The sequence below is a fragment of the Paramisgurnus dabryanus genome, chromosome 21 (assembly GCF_030506205.2).
Source record: "Paramisgurnus dabryanus chromosome 21, PD_genome_1.1, whole genome shotgun sequence".
In the NCBI taxonomy this organism is placed as follows: Eukaryota; Metazoa; Chordata; class Actinopteri; order Cypriniformes; family Cobitidae; genus Paramisgurnus; species Paramisgurnus dabryanus.
In genome coordinates this window covers 21469610-21495764 of record NC_133357.1, presented here as the reverse complement: position 1 = coordinate 21495764, position 26155 = coordinate 21469610, and the positions used below count along the sequence as shown (strand labels likewise).

General features: G+C 36.8%; 1 protein-coding gene across 1 annotated transcript in view; it reads left to right on the top strand.

The window, feature by feature from the left end:
* Nucleotides 1-26155, top strand: part of pdzrn3a (PDZ domain containing RING finger 3a) — a 40972-nt gene that overhangs the window by 4777 nt on the left and 10040 nt on the right. The window contains exon 2 of the mRNA XM_065249836.2: nucleotides 587-673. Coding sequence (XP_065105908.2) covers nucleotides 587-673 — 87 coding nt within the window. The remainder of the gene's footprint in view (nucleotides 1-586; nucleotides 674-26155) is intronic.

Below are 26155 nucleotides of genomic sequence, written 5' to 3'. Positions count from 1 at the left end.
ACACTGTAAAGAGTGAAAAGTTGATAATATGATTTAATATTTAGTATTTATCACTTCAAAAGTTAAAAAAAGTACTTTTTGTGTTACCAATTGAAGTAATTTTTTAAGTTGATCCTATTTTTTCACTTTTACAGGGTAGCTATATTTTTCTGAGGTTTGATTTATGATAAATTAATGTATTTTATAAGATGTCATAAAACTGGGGCCCCCTGGCACCATCTTACGTCCCCCGATTGAGAACCATGGTTCTGAGGCGAGGTGGATGTCAATTTTAAAGTGGTCACATCTTTATAAATCATACATTGTTGGACATTAATATCTTCATGGTAATTTATCCAGGTGTCTCTGAGGGTATGATCTGTCTTCACTGCTTAAAAGTCATTACTTTGCACCTCCTGTGGGTTTGTTGTTTCATTAGGCGGTTAATGGAGAGAGCGCTGTCTCTCGGGGAAGGGGGAAGATATTTAGTAGGTTGAGTAAAGCTGTGCTGAAATGTTCTGTTTGCTACAGCACATCAAATAAGACATTACAACTCCTTTCTGATTTTCTCATGCTATTTCTCTATCTTGCTTTCATTTATTCCCAGGGAGACAATACAATGACCGTCAAAGTGACCCTCCACAGAGCATCAGGATCTCTGGGATTTAATATCATTGGAGGACGGCCAAATGAGGTATGTTAGCTTGCTGTGTATATGAACATTTAATGTAGTCCTAACCTCTATGGGGCACTTAACATAATCAAATGCAAAATAATCCCTTAGCATAATTATGCATGACTGCACTGTTGTGATACAGCATTAGGAACAGTGCTCCAGATTGTAACGTGATCTCTTTATTACAATAAATATCTTTATCTTTTATTTGACAAAAACAGGTGCTAAATATACATTAAAAATATACTAAATAACGTTAAAATATTTTAAGGTCACATAACACACACACACACACACACACACACACACACACACACACACACACACACACACACACACACAGTTTCTGCAAATCTCATGTTAATCGAGTCTAGACCATGCAACATACACAATGCATCATCACATTATCGCTCGATAACTTTTATTAACTATACTTTTGTGTTGATATTTGATCCAGTTTTACTTACCGCCTGCTGTTCCGTTGTTGATGAACGTGCTCTTAATGTGAAGTGCCCATAAAAAATCTGTACTAGATGTCTTCTCTGGTCCAAGGAAATGTACCCAACCTGAAATGACCCGAATCACTTTTTACATCAATAATTTTTTTTTTTAAAGAAAGGCCCGAGACCAGGCACGTGCACAGATAGGGCTCAACCTGTGCAGAACACATGCCCTTTTTGTCCTTACACTCCGAAGTGCCCTTTTTTGGAGGTGTTTTATTATTTTTTTTAATATATAAATTAATGCTATTGTTAAACATTTACGTCTGTCTGTGTGTTTTACAAATATATTTATCAAATAAAATTATAAAAAAACTAAATATTTTTGGATCCGCTCAAACTGTCGGTCAAACCTCTTAACTCCGCCCCCTGAGTGCAGCGAGCTGAAGTTCCACAGCAGTCAGAGGCAGCTGAACGTCTTGCAACGGTAAATAAGTATCTTGTTGTTTGAGTACAATGCTGTCTTATTACGAAAGAAACACTAGTATGTCTATAACGGCCCATGTTTTATACATTTGAGCAGAGCCGAATTATCCATAGACGGGATTGGTCGAGTGGGCAATCAGGGGGCACTAAGGGCTCCAAACTGCGACCAAATTGAGTTTTTGACAAAGCGCGAGCAGTTTTTAAACAAGTGTTCACCCATGTGAAGGGCACCCATGACAACAATACGGAATGCACGGTCGGTTTTTACCGCTTTTTTTGCATGACGCTTCTCAAACGTTAAACTAAAGTCAACACATCTCACGCGAGAAGACGCGCCTGCGCGGGTAAATGTCTAGCTTACATTAACACCAAAAACATATCATATTAGAAAGGTCTTAGACATCAGATGCCCAGTTGGGAAAACTGGATAGAGACGAAAAACATGTAAAGGATACAAGTATGTACATTATATTGCCCTGTCACTCATTACAGTATGCAATCTGGATATAAGTTATTGTATATGCATGTATCTTATGCCTTGAATTTGTCAAGGGAGTTGTATGATTATTTGGTTCATAACTTTTTATTCTGAAATCAACTGCATAGAGTTAAGTCTATTTAGTATTTAGTATATTTTTCAGTAATGCAGTTATTTGCACCTTCAAAAGACCAAGGTTCCTGGTCAGCACAGTTTTTGCCAGGTAGGCAGAGATACATGTTGAATATGCTTATGGTATGGCTATAGTATAGTATAATCTCCTATTTTGATCTTTAATCTCCTATTTCCCACTCTTCTCAATCACATACATAAACATGTTAACCAAATAATAAAAATTAGCTTATAAAACCAAACAGAATACCTTTTTTTCTTCAAACATATTTTTATGTACAGGTAACTTTATGTATGTAAGCAAAGAAAAAAATTAAAATTAATATATTCTACAATTAAATAAGAGCGAGCACTTCACAAACACATGACTACAAATAGGCCTAATACAGACAAACACCCAGGATGTAAATTGTTAAAGCCCACTTACAAGAGCAGATATCCTTTGCACTGTATAATGCCAAGCTATCATCAAATGTCATTTTTCATTCATTATTAGTGATTTTTTTCAATCATTAATAGCGAATAAATATAAAGCTATTAAGATGATTATTAAGTGATATTTATTTGGAGGGGGTGCCCTTTTTCAGTTTCAGCACATGCCCCTCAAAAGGTCTGTGCACGGCCCTGCCCGAGACAATTAGACCCAAGTCCGACCCAGTAGCATTTTTATTTTAACCTGACTAGACCCAAATGTAAAAAGCACTGACCTGCACTGCACGCACCAATCAGACAGAAAGAAACCCTGGTGGCCTTGCAACAAATTTGGCCCGCTGCTCTATTTATTTTCATTTGTTATCTGATGACGACATTTAGTTAACTGATAAAATGTGCATTCAAAATTGATTGACCATTCTGGCTCAATGAAAATTAACCTACCGCCAGCCACACAATGTCGCAAGCACTCTTGGCAAACATAGGAGGGTTGGAAAAGGATTTGATGCATACATGCAAGATAGTTTAGGTCGTCTCGGGTCCGTTCGGCAGAAACACATTAATTTTAAATTATCCGACCCGATGCCACTAATATTATACCCGACACTTGAAACTTTTAGACCCGAACCAGCTCGGGTCAGACCTAGGGTTTTTGGATCTATTGGCGCTTTTCCATTGCATAGTACCCCACGGTTTGGGTCAGCTTACTTTTGTGAACTTTTCCACTGGGTTCAGTTCATAGTACCCGATACTTTTTTTAGTACCACCTCGGTCAGGGTTCCAAGCAACCCGAGCTGATACCAAAATGTGACGCGAAAACACTGTACATCACTGATTGGTCTGAGAGAATCGTCACTACCAGCATCATCGCAATAATGTAATTTTTGAGTAAACCTGTTGTCATCTGTGCTTTGCTGTAAGTTCCCAAACTCCCTTTAAGCAAAGAAAAACATCCACAGGTTTTGTTTCAGGAACACCATAACAGTTTTTTCCAGACTTGCGTTTTGTGGCGGCACATTCGCGACGAGCATGTACGCATATATGCTTAAATGCGACTTAAATGATGCTCAGCGGAGCGCGTCGACCGACGCCACGAGTGTTTGTACAGAAACTGTCATGTGTAACAGAGGTAGTGATAAACGTGATGTGCAAACATCTATTTGTGGTGGTCAATTTTAATTTTGTGGCGGACTGAGAAATAAATTAATATATGGGAATGTACAGCGACGCTCTCACTTGTATGATGTCACAGCAGTAGGCAGCTCAAATATAATGACACGCCTATAATCCCTCCCACTCCGAAGTGTTACTAAACTTGATGGAAAAGCAAACCAGGCCAAAGTGAGGTGAGCTGACCCGACCTGACCCAAACCAAACCGTGGGGAACAATGCAATGGAAAAGTGCCATAAGTGGACCCGTAAAGACCTCTACACTGTATCTCCCCAACTCATGACGTAACAGATTCAGTAGTCCAAAAAAACTTGTATAAACCCACGGTTATACTTCCAACTGTTTTTTTAATAATATTGTAATATTGATAAGATTAATAACGGATAATATAATTATATCTCCATAGTTAAGCAAATAATCTGTGGAAAAAACCCTCTTTTAGCTTTAAATAAAAATAGTAAAAAAATAATAAATTAAATAAAAAAATAAATAATGAAATCCGCCAATATTTAGTTCTTTTTATTTATTTATTTAATCATTAGTTTCTGTAGATAATGGATATTATAACATTGCAAAAAAAAAGAATGTTAAATTATATTTTACATTACTAGACAAAATCTGGTTGTGAAGAAACAATATATATATAACTCAATTCTTTCATTAATGTGACTGTAATCTCAAATAATACGTTGATTCAGCAGATGCTTTTATTCAAAGTGAGTTACAAATAAGTGAATTACAAAATAATTCAGCATTTTTTCCAGCTGTATCCTGAAAATGTCTTGTATTGTGTCAGTCCTTTCTACACTGTTTCTGCACATAAGGTACAAAAGCTGGCTTTGAAACGTACACCTTTATGTGCATATTAGTACCAATTGTATACATATATGGTACATATTAGGACGTTTATAAAGTGTACCTTGCAGTGACAGCTTTTGTACCTTTATTTCTGCCAGTGTGGTTATGTGCATGTCTATCATGCTTTGCTGTAGAAGTCTCATTACAGTTCTCAATCAACAATTCATCTCACATAAACACTCATGGATCTGTGGTAGACAGATGTCCTAATTTTTTAGATGTCATTGCCTTATTCCCATAAGCACATTTCTTATAGGAACTAAATCACTGAGATATTTTGAACACTTCTATGTGAAAAATTCCATGTGGAAATGAGTAAATTCTTTACAAATATGTGTAACACCAAGGCAAAAAGGACCACATGAGGAAAACAAGAAAAATTGTGATGGGAAACATGTCAAGAGGCAACCAGCTCTATTGTAGAAGTACGAAATCAGCAAGCAAGCTACATGTAACAGGATAATTGGAGCTAGCGCCGTGTGAGCTCCCCACATTTCCCTCCAGTACATTGTGTGAAATGCAAGCGTGGGAGCCATTAAATTCTCACATACAGTAGATTAGATTGTGTCCAAGTGGAGAGACCAAGCTGTGGGTTTGGCTTTCAGTTGCATCGCCTTCTCTTCTCTAGTCTGGTGGAAAATCATCACAGTCTGTTTGTGAGTTTAGCACCTGTTCCTGAACGGACAGCCAGAGCTAAAATCTTCATTTGTGCATTATGTAAGCTAGTGTTTCTCAAAGAGGGCGGGGCGCTCAGAGGGCATCAGGGGGTGCTGGAAGCAAGATTTTTAAAAGGGGGGGAATTTTACATTTTGTAAATACTGAAATGGGGATTGAAAAATCCTAAATTAGGTGGATTACCAGTTAAAGCTGTAATTTGTTTAAGCGGCCAGCATTTAGCAGTGAGATTGCGAATACAACCAACCTCAATTTCGAAACGCAATGAGATGCTACGGTAGCTGCCACATGTCGCCTAAGACAACGTAGGGACAAATGCACTCTGTATAACAGTTTGTCCGTTTAGGGCTACTGTAGAAACATGATGGCGACTTTCATGTAAGGAGTCCCGTGGTGTATGTAGATAAAAACATCTCATTCTAAGGTAATAAAAACAATACAGTTCATTATGTAAGGTCTTTATACACCACTGATAATATATGTATAGTATATTGCATTTCTGTCAAGAGATCCTCCAAAAAGTTACACTATGCATGCAAATGTATGCAAATTGTCAGGTTGAAGCTACTGAAAGTTACTATTTTTGCTAATTTACTTTTCTTTCTAATGAACAGGAGGAGGATTTCAGTGATGGGATTTATATATCTTAGGTTGTGGAGAATGGGCCAGCAGAAAAGAGTGGACTGCATGTTCACGACCAAATTATTGCAGTTTGCCAGATCTCGCTTTAAAGCAACACTATGTAGTTTTTTACCTTTAAATAATGTCTCTAAAATTATTTCAGTGATAGAACAACTTTTAACCGGACAAATTGTACTGTTGCTGCAACCTGAGCAGCCTCCTAGCTGCTACAAGCAGACTCTGAAAGTGGCGGTGGAGGGTAGGAAACACAGCTCCGCCCCTCCCCCTGCCTGCAGAAGAGTGTCTGATACCAGGCACTGTAGCGCTTTTCAACCACATGGGGGAGCTGTAAGTCCTTTTTACATGGAAACTACATAGTGTTGCTTTAAAACTACATGCAGCACAGATTGTTAGAAGTTTCTCTTAGACATAGTGAGAGACAGAGGTTTAAAATACAATCACGCTTTCGACTAAAAGGTCACTACTTGACAGATGAAAGCCTAAAAAGATAGACATCTTAGCATTAGTCTGAGCTCCTCAACTGGTGCCAACAGTTTCACAGTCTGTCTGTAAGATTTGTCTGATCAAGTCAGACTAACAATGTTGGCGCCATTGTAGATTGATTTCACGCTGGCAGCTTTGAAAAAAGAGTGTTAGTCTGTTCATCCAGCACAACTGATTCTGTTATTTTTTCAGGAACAAATGCTTTCATCCAACTATAGAGGAAGCCGACTATAAAGGCACATAACAATGATCGTGCAAAATTGTTCCTTCATCACGATTGAGCAGCATTTAAATACCAATAGAGAGAACTGATGCAGAATGCAGAATTTAAAATTCATTGAATATGTATGGCATCTTTGTTTTATTGAGTTGCATGTTATATGGTAGGAGCATGAAGATGTGCATTGTCTCATGGGGTCATTGCCTAAAAAGCTTGCATGCACTTAGAGGGTGTTGCAGCGAAAGACCAATTTATGACTAAAGTAACATTTGTGAAAATAAGTCATTTCAATTACTGGCTAAAAACTTAAAAACATAAGAGCATGATAAAAAATGTCAGTCACACTTAGAGGGTTTTGCATCTGAACTGTATGTATGTATTCATAGCCACAATGTACTGTGACATCAGAGCTGAAAACATTAGCAGTTGTTTGGGTTGTTTATGGCATAAAAGTATTCTGCACCAATACGTTTGCATTTATTATCTCGTGCCTCAATGAAATATACAATTCTTGTGGAAGGATTAGCCTTTCTACTTAATGCAAAAAAACATATGCGGGTTAATCATATTCTTTAGGTTTGTTTGTGACATCATGCACATCTATTAAAACAAACTATCTGAATAATAATATGCATTGGCATGACAGCTGTGAGGGTGTTATTCTCCTCTTTCAGGTTGTGGGGTTATGAATATATTCCTTCAGTTATGTTTTCATTTTCTGGTGAAAACAGTAGTGGGGACTGGAGAGCAGAATAGAGGTTAAGACCACCATCCAGGTAGGTCAGTTACAGCAGGACAGTCTGATATCTTGCCTGCAAATGTGCTTTGAACCCATGTCTCACGATTGGTGTATGTTGCATCCTGCAGGAGGCCTGGAGTAGATGCAGGGAGTTATGGAAGGGATAGGAAAACGTGTTTGGCAGACAAATCCTTGTAGAGGTTGCTGAAAATTGCTTGTATACTACCGGACAAAAGTTTTGAGTCACTTGACTGAAATGTTTGGCATGATCTTAAAAATCTTTTAATTTTAAATACAAATAGTTTTTTCTCACAAACCTATCGTTTCGCTTCAGAACACATTTATTAAGCCATTGGGTTATATGGATTATTTTTTGCACTTCAGAGCTTTGAAACGTTGAACCCTGGCCAATGCCATTGTAAAAGTGAGGAAGGGACAGAATATAATTTTTTAGAATGATTAGACATTGCATACCCCTCAAGGCAGCTCAAAAGTTTATGCATGCCATGATATTCTCCCATCTTTCTTACTGTGTTACTGTATGGATGTGTGAATAATCTCGCTCCATCTGTACTTTGTGCAAATGTGCAAAAATCAAGTATTAATAGAATCACCACCAGGGGATCAGCAAATGGCAACTGCAGGGTGGCACAGCGTAAAACCAGTTTCGGTCAGTCATCTTTCTCTGTAAAAGGGATACATTTTTGGAATGCCCTACCAACAGAAATAAAAACACAAACCAATCTGAAACCATTTAGTGAAAAGGTGCAAAGGCGTCATGCCCATTCAAACTGAGGGGGCATGTGCCACATTGGTTTTTTTGAGCCAAGTGGATTTTGCATGCAACCTCAAAATCAATGAAGTGTCCATTAATCTGTTATTTGTCTTTTAATCTGTTTAATATGCATAATATTATAAATTCTGTGCTGCATCCTTGTCACTTTTCGGAGATTTTTGACGTTTTAATCAGGTTACATTACTTTATTCTGGCGACAGCGCAGAAGTCATTGGCGGCTCATGGGCTCTTTGCTATTGCTGCTGCATTTTGCTATCTGAGGAATTAAAACGTATAAGAAATGCTCACAACATTTCCAAACCCCAGTACGGTAGTGTGCAGTTAACCTCCTCTGTGTAGAAAATGTATGGTTTAAAATGTGACAGTCTCGACGTTACATTAGTAGATTTCTAGATACATCTTCATACAACGCCAAAGTTCCCCAGAATTCACGGGCGTGCGGAATCACACATGCTCACATATGAGGCAAAATTTGATGCAATAATGCGTTCCTCTAATAATTTTATCTACACATTTTTTAAATAAAAACATTATTGAACATTAAAATCAATCATGTGGGTATAGCTTATGTCATTTTCGTTGTTTATATACTTAATGGATTTAAAATTACATTAATTTTATAGGATAATGCAGTTGTGCAAAATGCATTAATGACACAATTAAACAAGTCATTTATTAAAGCTTAAATAAATAAAACATGCCGTTTCATATGTAAATATGTTACCAAAATGTAATTATTCTGATTAAATAGTATTTAATATGAAAGTTAGTCAACACTTTTATTTTGGAAGTTTTTGCATGAAAGCAGGGGTGTTTAGATTGTAAGAAATGTAAGTCAGTGTTTCCGCTATATACATTCAACCGTGGCGGCCCGCCACTCCTAAAACATCCCCGCCACGCCTGCGGTTGTGGATAGAAGGGATACAGCAAACGAAATCTCGTTGGATGAGCACTGTTTTATCCTAATCCTTTAACCAAACCCAACTCTAAACACAAAATTTCACACGATTGTAGGATGTATTTGTATCCAATTTAGCCAGAACCGCTGTTTTCATCCTAATAATCCTACCTCCAAATCTAATCCTTAACTTTTCGGCATTTGCTGTATCCCTTCTATACAAAACCCACAGCGTCAGCTCGCAAAAAAGCTACCGAAATGTCCGTTCTGCGAGACTGGCTGTCTAGAAATAAAATATTTTCTGGATTTGCGTTGTTCACTCATTTATAAATAAATCTCCTAAAATATCATAATTTCCTCCATGGGTTTAGTTTCATGCACAAATAGATTTAAATCAACAGAGGATTATTAAGCTACGTTTCTGTTTTGAGAAATAATAATAAAATAAATAAGCCTATACGAAATATGTTGCACTTAAATAATTATTAAATTGACAAAACGAATAAAAAAGTATTTGAGTTTCTGTTCTTTTTTGTGACGCGCTTTAAAACCAAACCAGCTTTCTGCACGTCATGTTTTTAATGATTATAAATAAGCACAAGGTTTTCTCCTTATTGTGAGTTTACACAAATAAAAATACATCATTTGAAGTTTCGAATGTTGTTTTACTTTTATCTTTATGACTATAAATTTAGGGTAATTTAAGCTGCTAGGTCATCACGCATATGATGTTCACCGGCGCATATCTACACCAACACAGCGCAGGGCTGCGAGAAAAGACATTATTAAACTTTTGATTTAACATATTACGAGTTTTTTGGACATTCATTTGGAATCACTGTACTCATATTATCAACTTATCGGGCCATTAGTTATTCAGTATAGGCTATAAGCGCAGCGCACTGCTGAGCGCTCAGCTGTCAGTCAATCGTCTGTGCTTTAGATCGACACTCACAAAGTTTCACATTAAATGATAAGATATTTGTCCAAAAACAAAAGGCTAAATACTGAATACTACTTATATGCAAGACATTAATAGTCGAATCTGTTTGTAAGGAAACTTACATTATTCCCGTGGAAGAGAAGAACGTTGGTAATAGAAACTTGAGGCAGACGGTGAGACTGTTTTATCTGTTTTCAGACGAAACAGCAGGGTCCGGGTACCCGCGGGTGAACCGCATAATATTTGATCTAACGGGTGTAATAGGCTATTTGCGTGTCATTTGTGTTGTAGATGCAGGTCGGGACTCAATAGACAAGAGTAAAATGCGGGTCTAACATCCAAGACCAAAATTTGACTCGTTTTTAAATGTCCCGTGCTTATTTGTGTTTAAGATCTGTCTGAAGACCGGTAAAGGTTTATATTTAACTGCGCGATTTGCGGTGTGACCGGCTCGGGGTCACAGTCTTTATGTCAAATGGTACGGGTGTGAAATAAAATTGCTGCTGATGTCGGATAACTGGTCGGTTGTTCTGTCAATCAGAGCGGTGCGGATTATCAAACAGGACTGCATGACTTTGTAACAGCTCTGTAACGCTAAACACGAGGACGAACTTGCAATGCACACTACATTAAAACTACAATGAAATATCCGAACTACGTACGTAGCTGTGTAACGTTTTTTTAAGAAAATACAGTTTAGATCAAACATAGAAAAGCAATATGCTATAAATATAAGGAAAAGTAAATGACAGCATGAAAATTATAAAAAAATACATGTTAGTTTACTGTAGCCTATATTCTACATTAATTTTTTTTACATTTATAATCCTCATGGGCGCCCCCTGCCGCCACAGCTGAAAAAAATCCTAGAGGAAACACTGTAAGTGCCATGGAAAAGACTGAAAGCTCTATAATATTTCGTTTGATGTCTGTGTGTGCACAAATTTCTGTGAGATGTGCACACTGTGCCCCCTTAAAAAATTGGTGCATGACAAAACCAAATCTGTGATCACTGATTATGTCACTGTGCAGACCCACTTACAGTATAAATGGACATGAACATATGGATAGAGAGTTAGATGCATACACACATACACAGATATATGTATATAATTGTTATTTTATTTAATTGTTGCTTCTGCAGTTTTTTTGTGCTCTCTTGGTAATGGTGATATACGTAGCCTAACCAGTGACAGAGGTTGCAAGTTAGCTTAAGCTAAATGCTATATGAAACACATCTGTTCAAGTTATTGTAACCTGTGTGTCTCTTTTGCACCTCCCTGACAAATAAATAAATAATAAATTATTTAATATAACTTAGATTGTGTTTCCTGAAAAAAGAAAGAAGGACATAAAATCTTGGATGACATGAGGGTCAGTAAATAATCAGTACATTTTCATTTTTAAACTCAAGTTGTCCATTAAGTAGTTCTGTCAAGTATAGTGAGTGTTGGGGAAACTACTTTAAAATGCTGTTTTACAGTCAAGCCACATTTTTGATTTCTGACACTTAGGCCCAATCCCAATTTTATTTTTATAGCCCTCCCCCTTGCCCTTACCCCTACCCCTTGCCCCTTGAAACAGAATTTCAAGGGGTAGGGCTGAAAATATTCCCCTAAAAAATGGGACACCACTTCTAGACTGTTACACGTCATCATAAGTCGTTGCTAGATCCTAAGTCATAGATGTGTCGATGTAATAATACAATAAAATGTAATAATACAATAAAATATGAAAAATATGTTGTGGAACAATTACAAAGTCAATAACATTAGTGAACTTTTTTCATAGCGATTTTTACAAATCTTTGTAACACTTGTTTGTAACTACCGTATACAAACAAGATTAATTGCAACATAAAACAAGTGATTATTTGTTATTGAAATACTTTTTAATGTAAAAAAAAACTTCTTCTTTTTTCAAACTTCGTCTGAAGTGTTGTCCCGAAAAATATTTGTTTAAAGGGCTACCTGGCCCTTCCCCTCCAGCCAAAAGAGAATTGAGACACCCCTACCACTTCACATGAACATGCAAAACAAAGGGGAAGGGGTAGGATTGGGCCTTAGTTTGTCCTCGGGAGTCCCCACACACATCAGGATTTCTGATCATAAATATTCAACATGTTGAATATTTAGGATTCGCAATTGGCGCGGCTCCGACGTTCTTCCGAGCAGGTTCGGAGACTCTTAACGCACGTCACACAAAAGGAAAATCTGATAAAATAATCTGTAAAACCATCGCGATACTCTGGACATAGCTAGGATTGTCGGAAGGGGGGAAATCTGCCCAAAATCAGCCCGATTATCTTTTGTTGTGTACCCAGCATAACTGACAATGAAATTCAGTATAAGAGATAATGTATGGGCAGCTTTTTGTTATCGCAGACATTGTCTTGTATCACACTGAAGGGGTTTATTTCACGATAACCGGCTGCCTGTACATTATCCTGCTTATTACATGGCTGGTCACCTCATAAGTAAGGTAAGGAACATTAAATATTGAGATTTGAAATATTTGATTTGCTCATTTTTAACAAATGCAGAACTTCCGCAAGGAAAACCCATTTACTTTCAGTTTTAATATAAGACGTTCAAATGTCCTGAACACACTATTTGGTTTAAACCAAGGGGCAACTTTCCGTTCAGTCCGGTGAAGACAATACGGAAGTGACTTTAACTGAAATTCATTGACGGGCCGCTAGAGGCTGGATCCAAAAGAGAGTCAATCCCATAGACCCCCATGTTAAAATGCCCAAATTTACAGTAGAAAAAAATATATTTACAGACTGGTACAAAAGTTTTTGGTCTGTATAGCTTATTTTGCCCTTTAATGACAACTGTGAGGGTGGTGAATTTTTTGTATCTCATCCATTTTAATTATATTAAGCCTTAAAGTTCTGCTCAATTAAGAGTGTGGTCACTTGAATGACAGTTGAACTGCCACTGCTGTCACTAGTCGAGCATCCGTGTTACCATGTGTTATTAGTTTCGAGCAGTTGTTATCTGAGAATGTCACGACTGGCCAATTAGAATCAAGCATTTCAACGAGCCGTGTAATAAGGGTTCGTATTTTTGGTTGTTGTTTACCAAAACTTTCATTCTTAGTCATGCACTTGGTGAAATGTTCTTGTGATAGTTTGCAATAGATTTAATTACAGTAAGGCATGAGTGGTGAAAGTACATCATATTTAATGGGATTAAAATTGAGCATGTGCTTTCAATGTCACACCGCAAAGAGCGTTTGAACAGTTTTCTTTAAATCCAGCATATGACTACACAGAGCTACAGCAGCAGACAAATAACCATTCATTCAGTTAGATGGGGGGGGGGGTTGAAGGAGGGTTTATTTCATTAAACATATCACTAGGATGTTGGTGTTATGTAGTTCTGTTGGGTCAGATGAGGACATGTGGTACCTCTTTTATGCACTAAATAAACAGAACACTGTTGATGTCTGTTTTTTTTAACCCAAAGCGACTGGGTTCAGCCTGCATTTATAAACTGCAGATGAGGGTAGAAGGACATATTTATCAAGTTATTCAATTTTAAACACATAATATTTTCATTTATACAACAGGACTGCGTTCAGCCCCGATGTTTTGTGTTCTTTTTTAAATGTTTCTGGAGCCTGATGAAATCGTTATAAATACGTGTTTCATACATACTGTAAAATACGCTCAATGCTATACAGTCAAGTTTTAAGTGCCCTTAAAACGACCCAAAACGCTGTTTGTAACACACAGTATTTTGTGTATAGGGGCTGGCACTGGTAAGGTAAGGACACTGGCTCACTTGGGACCCTTGATCATTTATTTTCCCGTGACATGACTATTAAAACACACTGTGCGATATCACCACTGATATTTATAAGCAGCATGCAAAATGCTTTTTGAAGAACAATTTTATGCGAGTGGTGTTTGCCGTGGCAAACTCGTGATACAAAAGATTAAAATGATGCTAACATGTTTAACATGATGGTAATTTAACCTGTTGCTAAGATGATGTAGCATACTAACATGGTGCTAAAAGATGTTTACATGGTGTAGATGCTAACATGATTTATTATTATTCTAGCCTGTTTAACTCTTTCGCCGCCAGCCTTTTTTTTAAAAGTTGCCAGCGTTTTTCATGATTTTCACAAAAGTTTAATGCTTTCCAGAAAATTTTCTTCTTTAAATATATAAACATACAATATACCAAATGAAAGAACAGACCCTCTGCTTTCAAACAAAAAAACCGTTTCATCCTACCTTCAGTAGTTCTTTTGTAATTAGCTCTTGTTCTGTTTTTATCACCTCTCAAATATGTGTAAGTTTCTGCAAAAACACCACAATTTGAGCAAAAAGCAGAGATAATTCAATTTTTGTGACAGACTTTTCATAGAGATCCTATTCATAGCGATCTTTAAACAGACACAGACATGCAGCCGCTTGCCATAGGGCAATACTCCTGGGTTTAAAAAGTTGCGGAAGGGTGCCACCTGGTGGATAATATTGCGGAAAGCCGGAAATACTCGTCATTGGCAGGGAAGCATTTTCTCTTAATTGACGAGATAACTTGTCATTGGCGGCGAAAGAGTTAAACATGGTGCTAGCATTGTACTATCATGATTAACAAGTTGTTACTACGTTTTAGTTAGCATTTTTGACAAAAAGCTAATCATTATTAGCATTTAGCTATTCACTGCTAACATGTAGCTTGTTGAAAGTCCTGTTTGCTAACATCAGTCAAAAGAGCCAACCCCTATATCTCTATGATGTTCTGATGCTGAGATAAAGGTCTTACTAAACGGTTTCTTCTTTGGTTGCCATGGAGTGGCTTTGGAACTGTCAATGATGATGCTCTAAAGGCTGCTTGATGATTAAAATAATAAACATATTATACATTTATTAAAGCAATAACCAAAAAAATATATATATATTTTACTCACTCTCATGTATTCATCAGAACAAAGAAATTTATACAGATTTGTAACATCATGAGAGTGAGTAAATGATGAGAGAATTTTTATTTTTAGGTAAACTATTCCTTAAAGTTGTTGGTAAAGTCTAAAACCTAAAGCTCACAATTTCGACACTTGTAATCATAATATAATCAGTGATCAATTAAATGAAATTCATTGTGCTGGATTTGGCTGAAAGCTACTACATTGCACAACATTATGCATTTACATGCGTTCATATGTCACATGCCTTCATTACAGTTCATTAAACGTATAAAGAACACATTTCTTCATTTAATTGCATATTTACAGTAATTTGGTACCAAACGTATATGTGATTATGTCACTGATGCACATCTCATATGAAATCTTCACGAACTGCCTTGAGACTGGGTTGTATAATTCAACACTGAATTTAAAGTGAGATCACAAACAGGATGTCGAACTGTCAAATTCAAGCGTATTAATTCAAACTGAAGCAATTCTTTAAATGGAAATGCACTGTCAGCTGCTAAAGTAAAATATTTATTTTATCTATTATTTTATCCCAGCTGCTTCAACCATGCAAAAAGGCTCTGTTGTACTGATGGTGTAATGTGTGTATAGCCTACAGTGTCCCCTAGAGGTCCATGAACCAAGTTTTACTGTCAATGTTTTGTATGCATTGATCTAATCTTAGTAGTCTCCAAAAAGGTTGTTTCTCCTTATTATGTGAACAAACAGAAGCACTGGATAGCTGTACATAGCTTCATGCATTACAAGTATAAGCTTCCAGAATTTCCTCTCTATTCTCCCCCAGTTAAACTGGACTCTTTTCTGAAGTTCAAACCTGCTTCTATTGTTTTTCTTGCAGAAAAGAGGCTGGATTGCTTTTTGTACTATTGTTGGTTCTTTTTCTGTCTATTTTAAAGCATAAACATCGAATTTGAGGTCCCCATGAGGAAACAAGCTTATAAATCAAACAGAATGATGTTTATTGAAAATCTAAGGTACAAGAAAGTTTTCTGTGATGGTTGGGGTTAGGGTTTGGGCAGTGTTTCTCAACCGTGGTCCTCGAGGACCCCCTTCCAGAATGTTTTAGATGTCTCCTATAGACCTTTTGCGAGTCGACGTCACAGTTACGTCACGCGCGCATGTGGTGGCAGAAAAACAGTGGAAATGAATGAGACACGAGTGAAACGAACAATATAACTCACTAGAAAATGTTTTGTTGTGCTGTTGAGTGTCAGAATAGGAATGCCAAAATAGATGACCTTCATTTTTATAGTATACCGTCGTCGAAGACACCATTTGAAGATAAACGTAGATGTTTATGGTTGCAATAAAAGCCCTCAACAGGACAGACTGGAGTGATGAAATCATCTGAAAATCTTTTAATAATTTGAATAGAAAATAATTAACGTTAGCGAAGATATCCGGTGTTCTGTCGAAGTCTGTTCCCTCTATGTGTTTCTTATAGCGTTTTTACGTAAATTTATTTAGAAAGATTAAAGATTTGAATTAGTTCATAATATCAATAATATTACCATTTATTAAAGTTTTCGTATTTTTTCGTTTTCTATTACTTCTTTTTACCTTATATCTTAGCCTATGTCTTCCTCCTGTTAAAACACTTCACACAGGCCTTGAGAAGCATTCACTTTCTGCCACCAGTTGGGCTCCGCCCACAAAAAACGTCATCTCTGTTTGCAAACACGCAAAATGTCTATAAACTCCTATTAACTCCTATTAACCTATTAATTAACACACCTGATTTAAATCATTAGCTTGTTAGGTTGACATTCTGTAAGGAGGCTGATGAGTTGGTTCAGGTGTTTTAAATAAGGAGACATCTAAAACTTTCTGGAAGGGGGTCCTTGAGGACCAGGGTTGAGAAACACTGGGTTAGGGGAAGGGAATAGAATATACAGTTTGTACAGCATAAAATGCATTACATCTATGGAATGTCCCCACAAAACATGGAAACCAGAATGTGTGTGCGTGCGTCTGTGTGCGTGTGTTAAACATACCGGTACTCCTTTCAAGCTGATGGCTCTTCCCAGAATAATTCAGCTGTGCCATGTGTGTGCATATCAGTATGATCAAAAGGAAAGGTGCATTTTGTGTAATGAGTGAAAAATGATGAAGGACAAAGCCTACGTGATGGCCGGCTCTCTGAGCATTATAGTACATAGAGTCACACAAACCTTCTCTGTTATTAGCTCTAATGATTTCTTATTGATCATAGACAGATATCAGTGTTTTAAATACCCTGACTCAGTGGCTACCTAATATTGATAGGTGTGCACCTCTGACACAAAGTGAACTGTATGTGTTTTTATCATAAACTGTAAAAAAAGATGGACTCCATTGTAATTAATTGAAGCCAAAAATGTCCGACCATGGTCGCCGCCATGTTACGTAAAAACGTCAGTTTGGAGCCGAGGCATGCGCAGAAGGAATCGTCCGTGGAGCCAAAGGCAGAGCCGCGGTATCAAACTTCCGCCCAAACGCTCGCGCGACCAATTCAACCACGCCAATCTTAACGACATGCCCCGTTTCTATAGCATCAAATTACTAGCTAAAATGAAATGTATCACAAAAATGAACACTTGAACATATATCAGCGTGATAACAACTACTTAAAAGAAGCTTGTAATAATCATTTTAATTCCCGTGGTACTGGTGGATTTCCGCGGGAAATTCGAGAACATGTTTGCGTCATTACGTCACTTCTGCACACATAAAGAAGGAGACCCGACTAGTAGGTTATATTGTGTGTGAGGGTGATGGATATTTATACATTTATTTTTACAGCACTTGTTGAACATCTGCAGTGCTTAGTTATATAAAAAGCTGTTTTGAGATGCCCATCGACTGTTTGGTAAGCTTCTGTTTTTAACAATGTTTAATGCGTGTGACAGTGTTTCTGTAAACACGTATAAACTGACTGGCATCGCGTCACGTGCAAACAACAGCGCAATGTATGGAATCATATTACAGCACACACTTAAAATATCCTGTAGTGCATCCTTACTATCGCGATAGCATAATAGCGAATGTAATACACGACATGTATAACGCGTCCTCATTTGTAAACAATACATATGCTGACACGTGTAACTTACCCGCGTGACGTGTAATAAGAATATTACATGACAGCAAATATATATGAAAATAAATGAATTACTTCAAGAATATTATCTTTCTCCAGTCGATCTTCCATTGATCTGTAAAGTTTCCCACTGGGATAAATAAAGTATCTAACTAAGATGAATGTTTTTTTATGTTTCCTTATTGTCCAGACATAACTGAAGATCTTACTCACATGTGTATACAAGTTTAAAGGAATAGTCTACCCTTTTGCCATATTAAACTATGTTATTACCTCAACCTAGACGAATTAATACATATCTATCTTTTTTCAATGCCTGCACTGTACAGCACGTTGTGAATGTGTTAGCATTTAGCCTAGCCCCATTCATTTCTATGGTACCAAAAAAAAGTTTTATTTTGTGGCACCATACTTACTGGTATAACTCCTCATGTAACAGTCTTTAAATAGGGAAAACACGGAAGTGTTTGGTGGCTTCCCTGTTTGGTACCATAGGAATGAATGGGGCTAGGCTAAATGCTAACACATTCACAACACGCTGTACAGTGCACGCATTGAAAAAAGATAGGTATGTATTATTGAGGTAATAACATAGTTTAATATGGCAAAAGGGTAGACTATTCCTTTAACATCCCAATACGCAGTATTTATTCTTTAAATCAGATTTTAAAAAAATCAGATAATGAAGTCAGCCAGGATGACAGTACCCACAGCGACACGGTAATTGAAAGATTCTCATCAATACATTGTGATCATCCACACTGTTTCATGCCGATGTACAACCCACGTAAAGTTGATAATTCCGCGAATAGCTGCAATTGCAGATTTTGAACAGAGATGGCGACAAGAGGAAAAACCCCGTAAAAAATTAATTGTTGGCTCAATGAATAATTTTTTAGTAACTAGTTCCACAGAAATTTTACGTTCACTCAATTTCTGACTCCAAAGTGTTACCTGGATTGATGGTTTTTAGTTGGCCCAAACTTGACTCAAATATGTTTGCTCAACTAGCTTTATAGTTCATTCAACTAAAATGTTTTAATCAGTTGAATCTTTAAAAACTTACAGTAAATACTCTGTCAATTAAATTTTAAGTATTTACTCAATGTTTTATGTGTTACTTCAATTAATATTTATTAATTGGAAATTTTTAATAAACTTTTTAAAATTATTTATCAAATAATTTATGCTGGTGTTGTTAACAAATAATTAACTTCAGTCACATAAAAACAAAAGCTTTATTCACTTATCATACAGACTGAACATACAGAATTAAGTCTTCTCTTAATAGAAGGCATAAAACAGTCCAAAAAGCACTCCATAGTCACTCAGAACATCTCCAGGGCCATTTAACTTCTTTCGCCATGCATCCCATGGTCTGGTTCTCCACATAATCACCGCTCTGGTTTGATAAACAGAGGAATATAAATACACACACACATACATAGATGTTTAATATAATAAAGCTTGACGGTGAAAGACTTTATACCCTAAAATTGCCAAATTTCCCTCAGACATCACACGTAATTGAATTAAACACTTTTGGGCGGTTTTCTCGGACAGGGCTTATCATAAAATACTGACATCATTTAACATATGAGTGCTATTGTTTTGTCTCAAAATGCACGCCAGTGTTGTATTTTATAAGGTTTGTTTGTAAAAATGTCCCAATTATAATTAAGACGGAGTAATAAACCCTGTCTGGTAATCTTAACTAAAATAGCTCCACTTTAACTCGGACACACATAACACACCTTTATATAACTTATATCTTTACAAAAACGTCGAGTATTTTCGTCTTTGCCAATTAATATAGTCTAAAATTAACATTTATTTACAAACACTTACCTGACGTGAACTTGAGGAAACGGCTGATGACTTGTGTCATGTGAATCAGTAAGTGAATCAGGCTGTTAGGTGCGGATTGATCTCAGATGAAATGACCTGTGATACAGATCCTTCCGAGTTAAGACATTTTAAATTAAAAACTCACGCACATACTGTACATACACACGCGCGCGCGCACACGGGTACACACACGGGTATATTTAGAAGTTTTATTTAAGATTGTTATGATATTGGGACTATTTCTCCATCCGCTCCTTCAGCTCTGATCAAATTCGCATGCTGTCCGGTTATAAAGTAAAAGATATGAAACATCACTCAACAGCGATATCAATTAAGTGCAATCCTAAAATATGATTTAAAACATAACCCTTTCATTGTTAAGTATGAGAAATTAAAATGAATTAAATCACATGTTTAAACGCCACAGAGATATCAGAGCCAACAGTCGATTTCTGATGCGCTTGCCGAGGCGAGGCTGCGCTGGGCGGGGTGTGAGCGCTTAAGCGCCGGTGATTTTCTGGAGCTCTTCTGGAGCTCATCCCCGTCCGAAAGTGTCCGAGCACACTTTTAAATAGACGCTATCTTTATTAACCGACCGCATATTTAAACTTTAAGCACACATTTATGCCTGAAAAACTATTACAATTACATTTTGTGACCAAATAACAGTAATATTATGAGCATTTTGTTGTCAGGAAACAAGCTGCAAAGTCCACATATTTACCTGATTTGTCTTAATTACTTCAGTCAACATTAGCCATTCTAAATGTTGACTGGATTTGAAAATAACCTTTCATTTAATGTTTTAAACACAGATGTCTTCTCAACTAGCTCAAACAAAAAAATTGGTTTAACTTATATATTTTTGCCCGTCCAACATTTCATTAATTGGATTTTTTACAGTGCAGACTGCAGCTTTAAGTAAGTTAAATTAACTTTTTTTTTTAAGTTGAACCAACAAATCTTTTTTACAGGGTCTGTGTGGTTTGTAAAAAGAGAAGCTGTCAGTGTTTAAGGTGTTTTTGATTTCATAAGCTCAATGTGTGATTCCCAAAACAAATATTCAAGCTGAATTTTACATAGCTACATATCTACATAGCATACTACTTAATATAGCTACAAGCCCTAACCCTGGAAGTGTGATGGGTTTATTTGTGGTTGTTTTTGTACATATTGTACACAACACAGTGTCTTTGTAACAAGTACTTTCATGTCAAGATGTTGAAAACAAGTTTACTGGCCTGTCTTAGAAATCTTAAGTGGTGGTATGTTATTATAATAATTGTGTTTATGTGGTGGTGAGAGAGCTTATGGCTGGGAGAGAGAAAGTGATCATGTTGCTTTGCAAGAAATAAACCACACTAAGCCATTAAATATTTTAAGTAATGGGGATAAAGGGCTGTTCATATTATAATGATAACTAATATATATATATATATATATATATATATATATATATATATATATATATATATATATATATATATATATATATATATATATATATATATGAACAATAAACCATTGAAAGCCAATCAGATCTATTTGAACAACAAGAACAGCTTATTTATTTTTTTATACATTTAATGTAAACATTAACAAGCATTTTTACTAAAGGAAATATGCAATATTAGTTAATGCCATTGAAGGTAAACAATTTGCGTGAGTACTGCACCTTGTGAGTGAATTATAATGTAATTATCGTTATAGTTAACATTGTAGCTATCATTATAATGTGAACTGGTCTTAAAGGCGCTCTAAGCGAATCTGTGTGAAGTCACTTATTGTTGACGTTCGAAGTGTTGTCAAACAAAACGGAGCGTAGCTAACTCCTCCCTACCCCCTCCCTTCCGTGCTTTCTGAAAGAGTCATGAACGCGCCCAACCCCCAATCCCAAATCCTTCTTGTCGTTTATTGGCTGGAACACTTTGTTATGTTTCGTGGTGGTAGGTTTGACCACTTTGTTTTTGTCGCAGTTTGCGAAGCCTGGGCTGTCTACAGAGACTGCGTTTTTTTTACAGTGTGTTCAGAGGATAGACAGCTAGCAGATAATTACGGATGTTTTATGGCCTAAAATGCGTAAATTCGCTTAGAGCACTTTTAAGGTTGTAAAATATCATATTACGGGAATTTGGAAGTATTTTACAAGATAATTTGCATGAATTCATACAACAACAAAAAAACTTACAATTATTAGAAAAAAAGCAATAAGGATACTCCACCCCTAAAGTCAACGTCACAGGAAGAATAGCAAATCATACAAAAATGCACACATTTGGTGATACAAATTCATACGAATTAGCCACCTCTTATAATACGGATGAATTGACATGAAATGTCTTGGGACAGCATGATAAGTTATTATTTGTATGAAATACCCAGTCTCAGCCTTACATCTTATACCCAGAGATCCTTGGCTGAACATCTGATGCATATGGCTGGGAAACACTTCAGCAGCTTCGAAAGTCTTCCTCTGATTGCCGCCTTTGGCAATATTTCAGATAGCGATAAATTTCCTGGCTCCTGCGTCACCCTGTCTTTGTCGTTAAGCCTCATCATTGGTTGAATTTGATATACACATTTAGACGCACTTACCCCTGGAGGCGTCCCCAAAGTGTCACCGCAGTGACGCAGCGCGAGTTCCCTCCAATGGGCACTGTAACAATGTATCTTAAAAGGTAACACGATGTAACCTTGATATCACTTGAAATATGTCCCCACATTTAGTCCTTGAATTTGAGGGTATTAGACCGGGAAAGTTCTTGAAAGGTTCTTGAAATTGAAGTTAACTAAGGTGAGGGAACCCTGAATAACATTCGAAAACCAAATGCATTTATGTGCTTTGTTGCAACATTTCCACAAAATGAGGAATTATTTGTGTTCAGTAAATCAAGAAATAATATTTTGAGTTTTAATGATTTGATTATGTGAGAAGAAAAAGATCGCAAAGTGCAAGAGATGTGAAGCTAGCACAGCATTGGAGATTTATTGCTGGTGACAGCTGTCAAATAAACGGTTTGGTGGTCATAATACAAAAATATTGGACCGCAGAACACCTTTATTGACCAATCAAGGGCTGTTTAAAGAACTTTGATTGGATTAGAGTGAAATGAAACAGCGCAGCGTGTCTGACAGTCTGAGTCATGATGTTGCTGTTGAAGAGAAAAGGAGCTGCTGTCAGCACAGTCATGCATGACAGGCTACCTGACGCTGTGTCCTTATATAAACTGAGTCATCATTCCTCAGTTTACAGACAGAAACAGAAGATTTGATCACATTATGGTGCAGCACAGATGTCCGAATAAATGATGAGTCTTTGCGAAACAGTGCTGAATAAGCTCTTGATTTATTTCATGAAATGCTTTAAAGATGGGTCAGTGCTACTTGTGATTAATCATAATCTGCTGTCATCAGATTTGTTTTATGTTGATATTGCGGTTTAAAGGCCCTGAAACACGCAACACAACCTTCAAGTTGAAGCAAAACAAAGATGACTGTAAGTTTTCTAGCCTGATCGTAGGAATTTGTGGCTATTTTATGAGATAGCTATTTTGTACAAATTCATATGATGCAAATGGTACAAATGTATGAACCGTTTAAGCATCTTTGAGAAATTAGTTGATATGAAGAATATGGTTCCAAAAAGCAATAAATCCATTTTGACTCATTTCTGAAAAAAATGTGTTTTCTATACCAAGAAAATGACAAGATAAAACCAAACTTTCACATAGCATCTTTAGGTTATAAAAACATAAAAAAAAATCAAATCCATAATTTGATTTTTAAAGATTTATTATAAAAACTGATAATTTTTTCCGCAAAATGCAATACATCCATGACAGTTTTTTTTTCAAAATGCTATAAATCTATTGAATCAATATATAAATGTGCATTCATCTTTGCCATTGAAAGTAACCAAGGGGACTATTTTCGTGCAATGCGTAATATCACTACGCCTGCTGCAGCTATGTTACAGTGCAAAGTCTTTAATTATTACGCCAGTTTGAGAGTTTAGTTCATAGCCATATCTGCATAGAAAATCGCAACTTATCATTTTTTTGTCGCTCTTAGTACATGATGTAACTAAGTTTAAATAAGAAAAATATCAAAACTCTTTGGTTATTTTTTAGCGCAATGCTAATGGTCTAATCAGATTCAATGGATTGTGCTAAGCTATGCTAAAAGTGCTAGCGCTAGACCCGGAGATCAGCTGAATGGATTCCAAAACGGTAAGAATCAAATGTTTAACTCTAAGGGAGATGAAAAATTAGCATATTTTCAAAAAAAGTGGAATGTCCCTTTAATACTGAACAGATACAATACACTATTTTGGCGGTAACTATTTTTTTTAAATGCCGTTTATCGCATTTTGTAACCAAACTCTTCATATATAAATGTATATTTATGTGTAACTGTGTTTTTTTTACTTTTACCTTTTTTTGTATGCATTTGAACCTGTTGTAAGAGACTCCCATCTGTGGTGCACTTTAAGTTTGCTTATTATTTGCGACTTCTCTATCTTGAGAAGACAAAAAAAAATGTACACTGTAAAACACTCATCGAAGTGTCTTTGCCCTCATGCACTGCGGCAGACGCTTCACTTGAGTGATAATCTACCCGAGCAGAGATTTTCATTAGCCTGATGGAGTGCTAAGCCATATAAAGAAGAGGGATTATACTCGATCTTAATGATCTTGATATCAGTACACATCAGACTTTATTTCAACCTTTTACAGCTGCTCTTACCGTGTGCTTCACCGGCATGGGCCGTGTTTACATACACATACAATGCCTGTAAACCAAACATATTGTTTAATCAATCTGAAAGGAAATGGATGGTGTGTTTTATAGTTCCCTGGTATACCCTCAAGTTTATGTCAGGTGTGTTTCTGTGAATGAGAGCCAGAAAGAACGGAAAGCATCTGCCATAGTCACATTCTTCTCTTGCAAAAAGCAAGATTATTCGTTTTTTCCCTTTATGTAGCATAATACAAAGAGAGCAAAGGTTAAGGAGGACACAGAATTAGGAAATGTCCAGAATGATTTCACGGAAAGTCGTGTTATAGTCACGAAAAATGTAATTCATTTATTAATGTCCATGGCACGAAATGCAACTTTTTTTCGTGCCTTGAGCACGAATGTCTTTTTCGTGTCACATGCACAAATTTTTATAAATAGTTTTTCGTGTCCATGGCACAACTTGTTTTTTCGTGTCGTTTTATGTATTGTTTTCTCATTGTTTTTTCCTATTTTCTTACCATTGTCGCTTGGGGTTGGGGTTACTGTGCATTCAGACCGCCACCGGCGAGAGCGTCAATAAAAGCTCTGGCTGCCCAGACAACGACGCTAAAGAAAAGTTGTAGTGGACGCTCTGACGCTCGAATGCATTCTCTGAACTCCTCTCAGGCGGAGGTTTCCGCCTTCCGATTGGTTGCCAGTGAACATTTCCGCCTTCCGATTGGTTGCCGCCGAACCGCGTCATATCTCATTACCATAAAGTTGAGCTGATTTCAACTCTCCTCGACGCTCACGCTGTACATGACGCGCCGCGCCGCTTCTCGCCGGAGCTCGCCGCCGGCTCTCATTGAAAATGAATGACTTCCGACCACTTTGACGCTCTCGCCGGTGGCGGTCTGAATGCACAGTTAGAATTACTTTCTGTTTCATTCTGTTACCTTAACCCAAACCCCAACTCTAACCCGAACTCCAGGCGAGAATAGTTTTAAAACGGGAAGAAAAACATGTAGAAACCAATACATAAAAGTACATCATAACCCAGAACCCAAATCTAACCCCAACCCCAAGCGACAATGATTTAAAAATAGGAAAAAATATTAGAAAACAATTCATAAAATGACATGGAAAAGAAAGTCGTGCCACGGACACGAAAAACCATTTATAGAAATTTGTGCTTGTGACACGAAAAAGACATTTGTGCTCAAGGCACGAAAAAAACACGAATAAATTAATCAAATTTTTGGTGACTATAACACGACTTGCCGTGAGATCATGTTGGAAATTTCACATGCCATATCTAATAGGGCTGTTGAATATTATAGTTTTTATGATGCATCGCAATGCTGATGTGAACGATCGATGCATAAAAACAAAAACAAAAATCGATTATTTAAAAAAACTGTGCTTGTGTGCACGTCTCTCTCTCTCTCTCTCTCTCTCTCTCTCTCTCTCTCTCTCTCTCTCTCTCTCTCTCTCTCTCTCTCTCT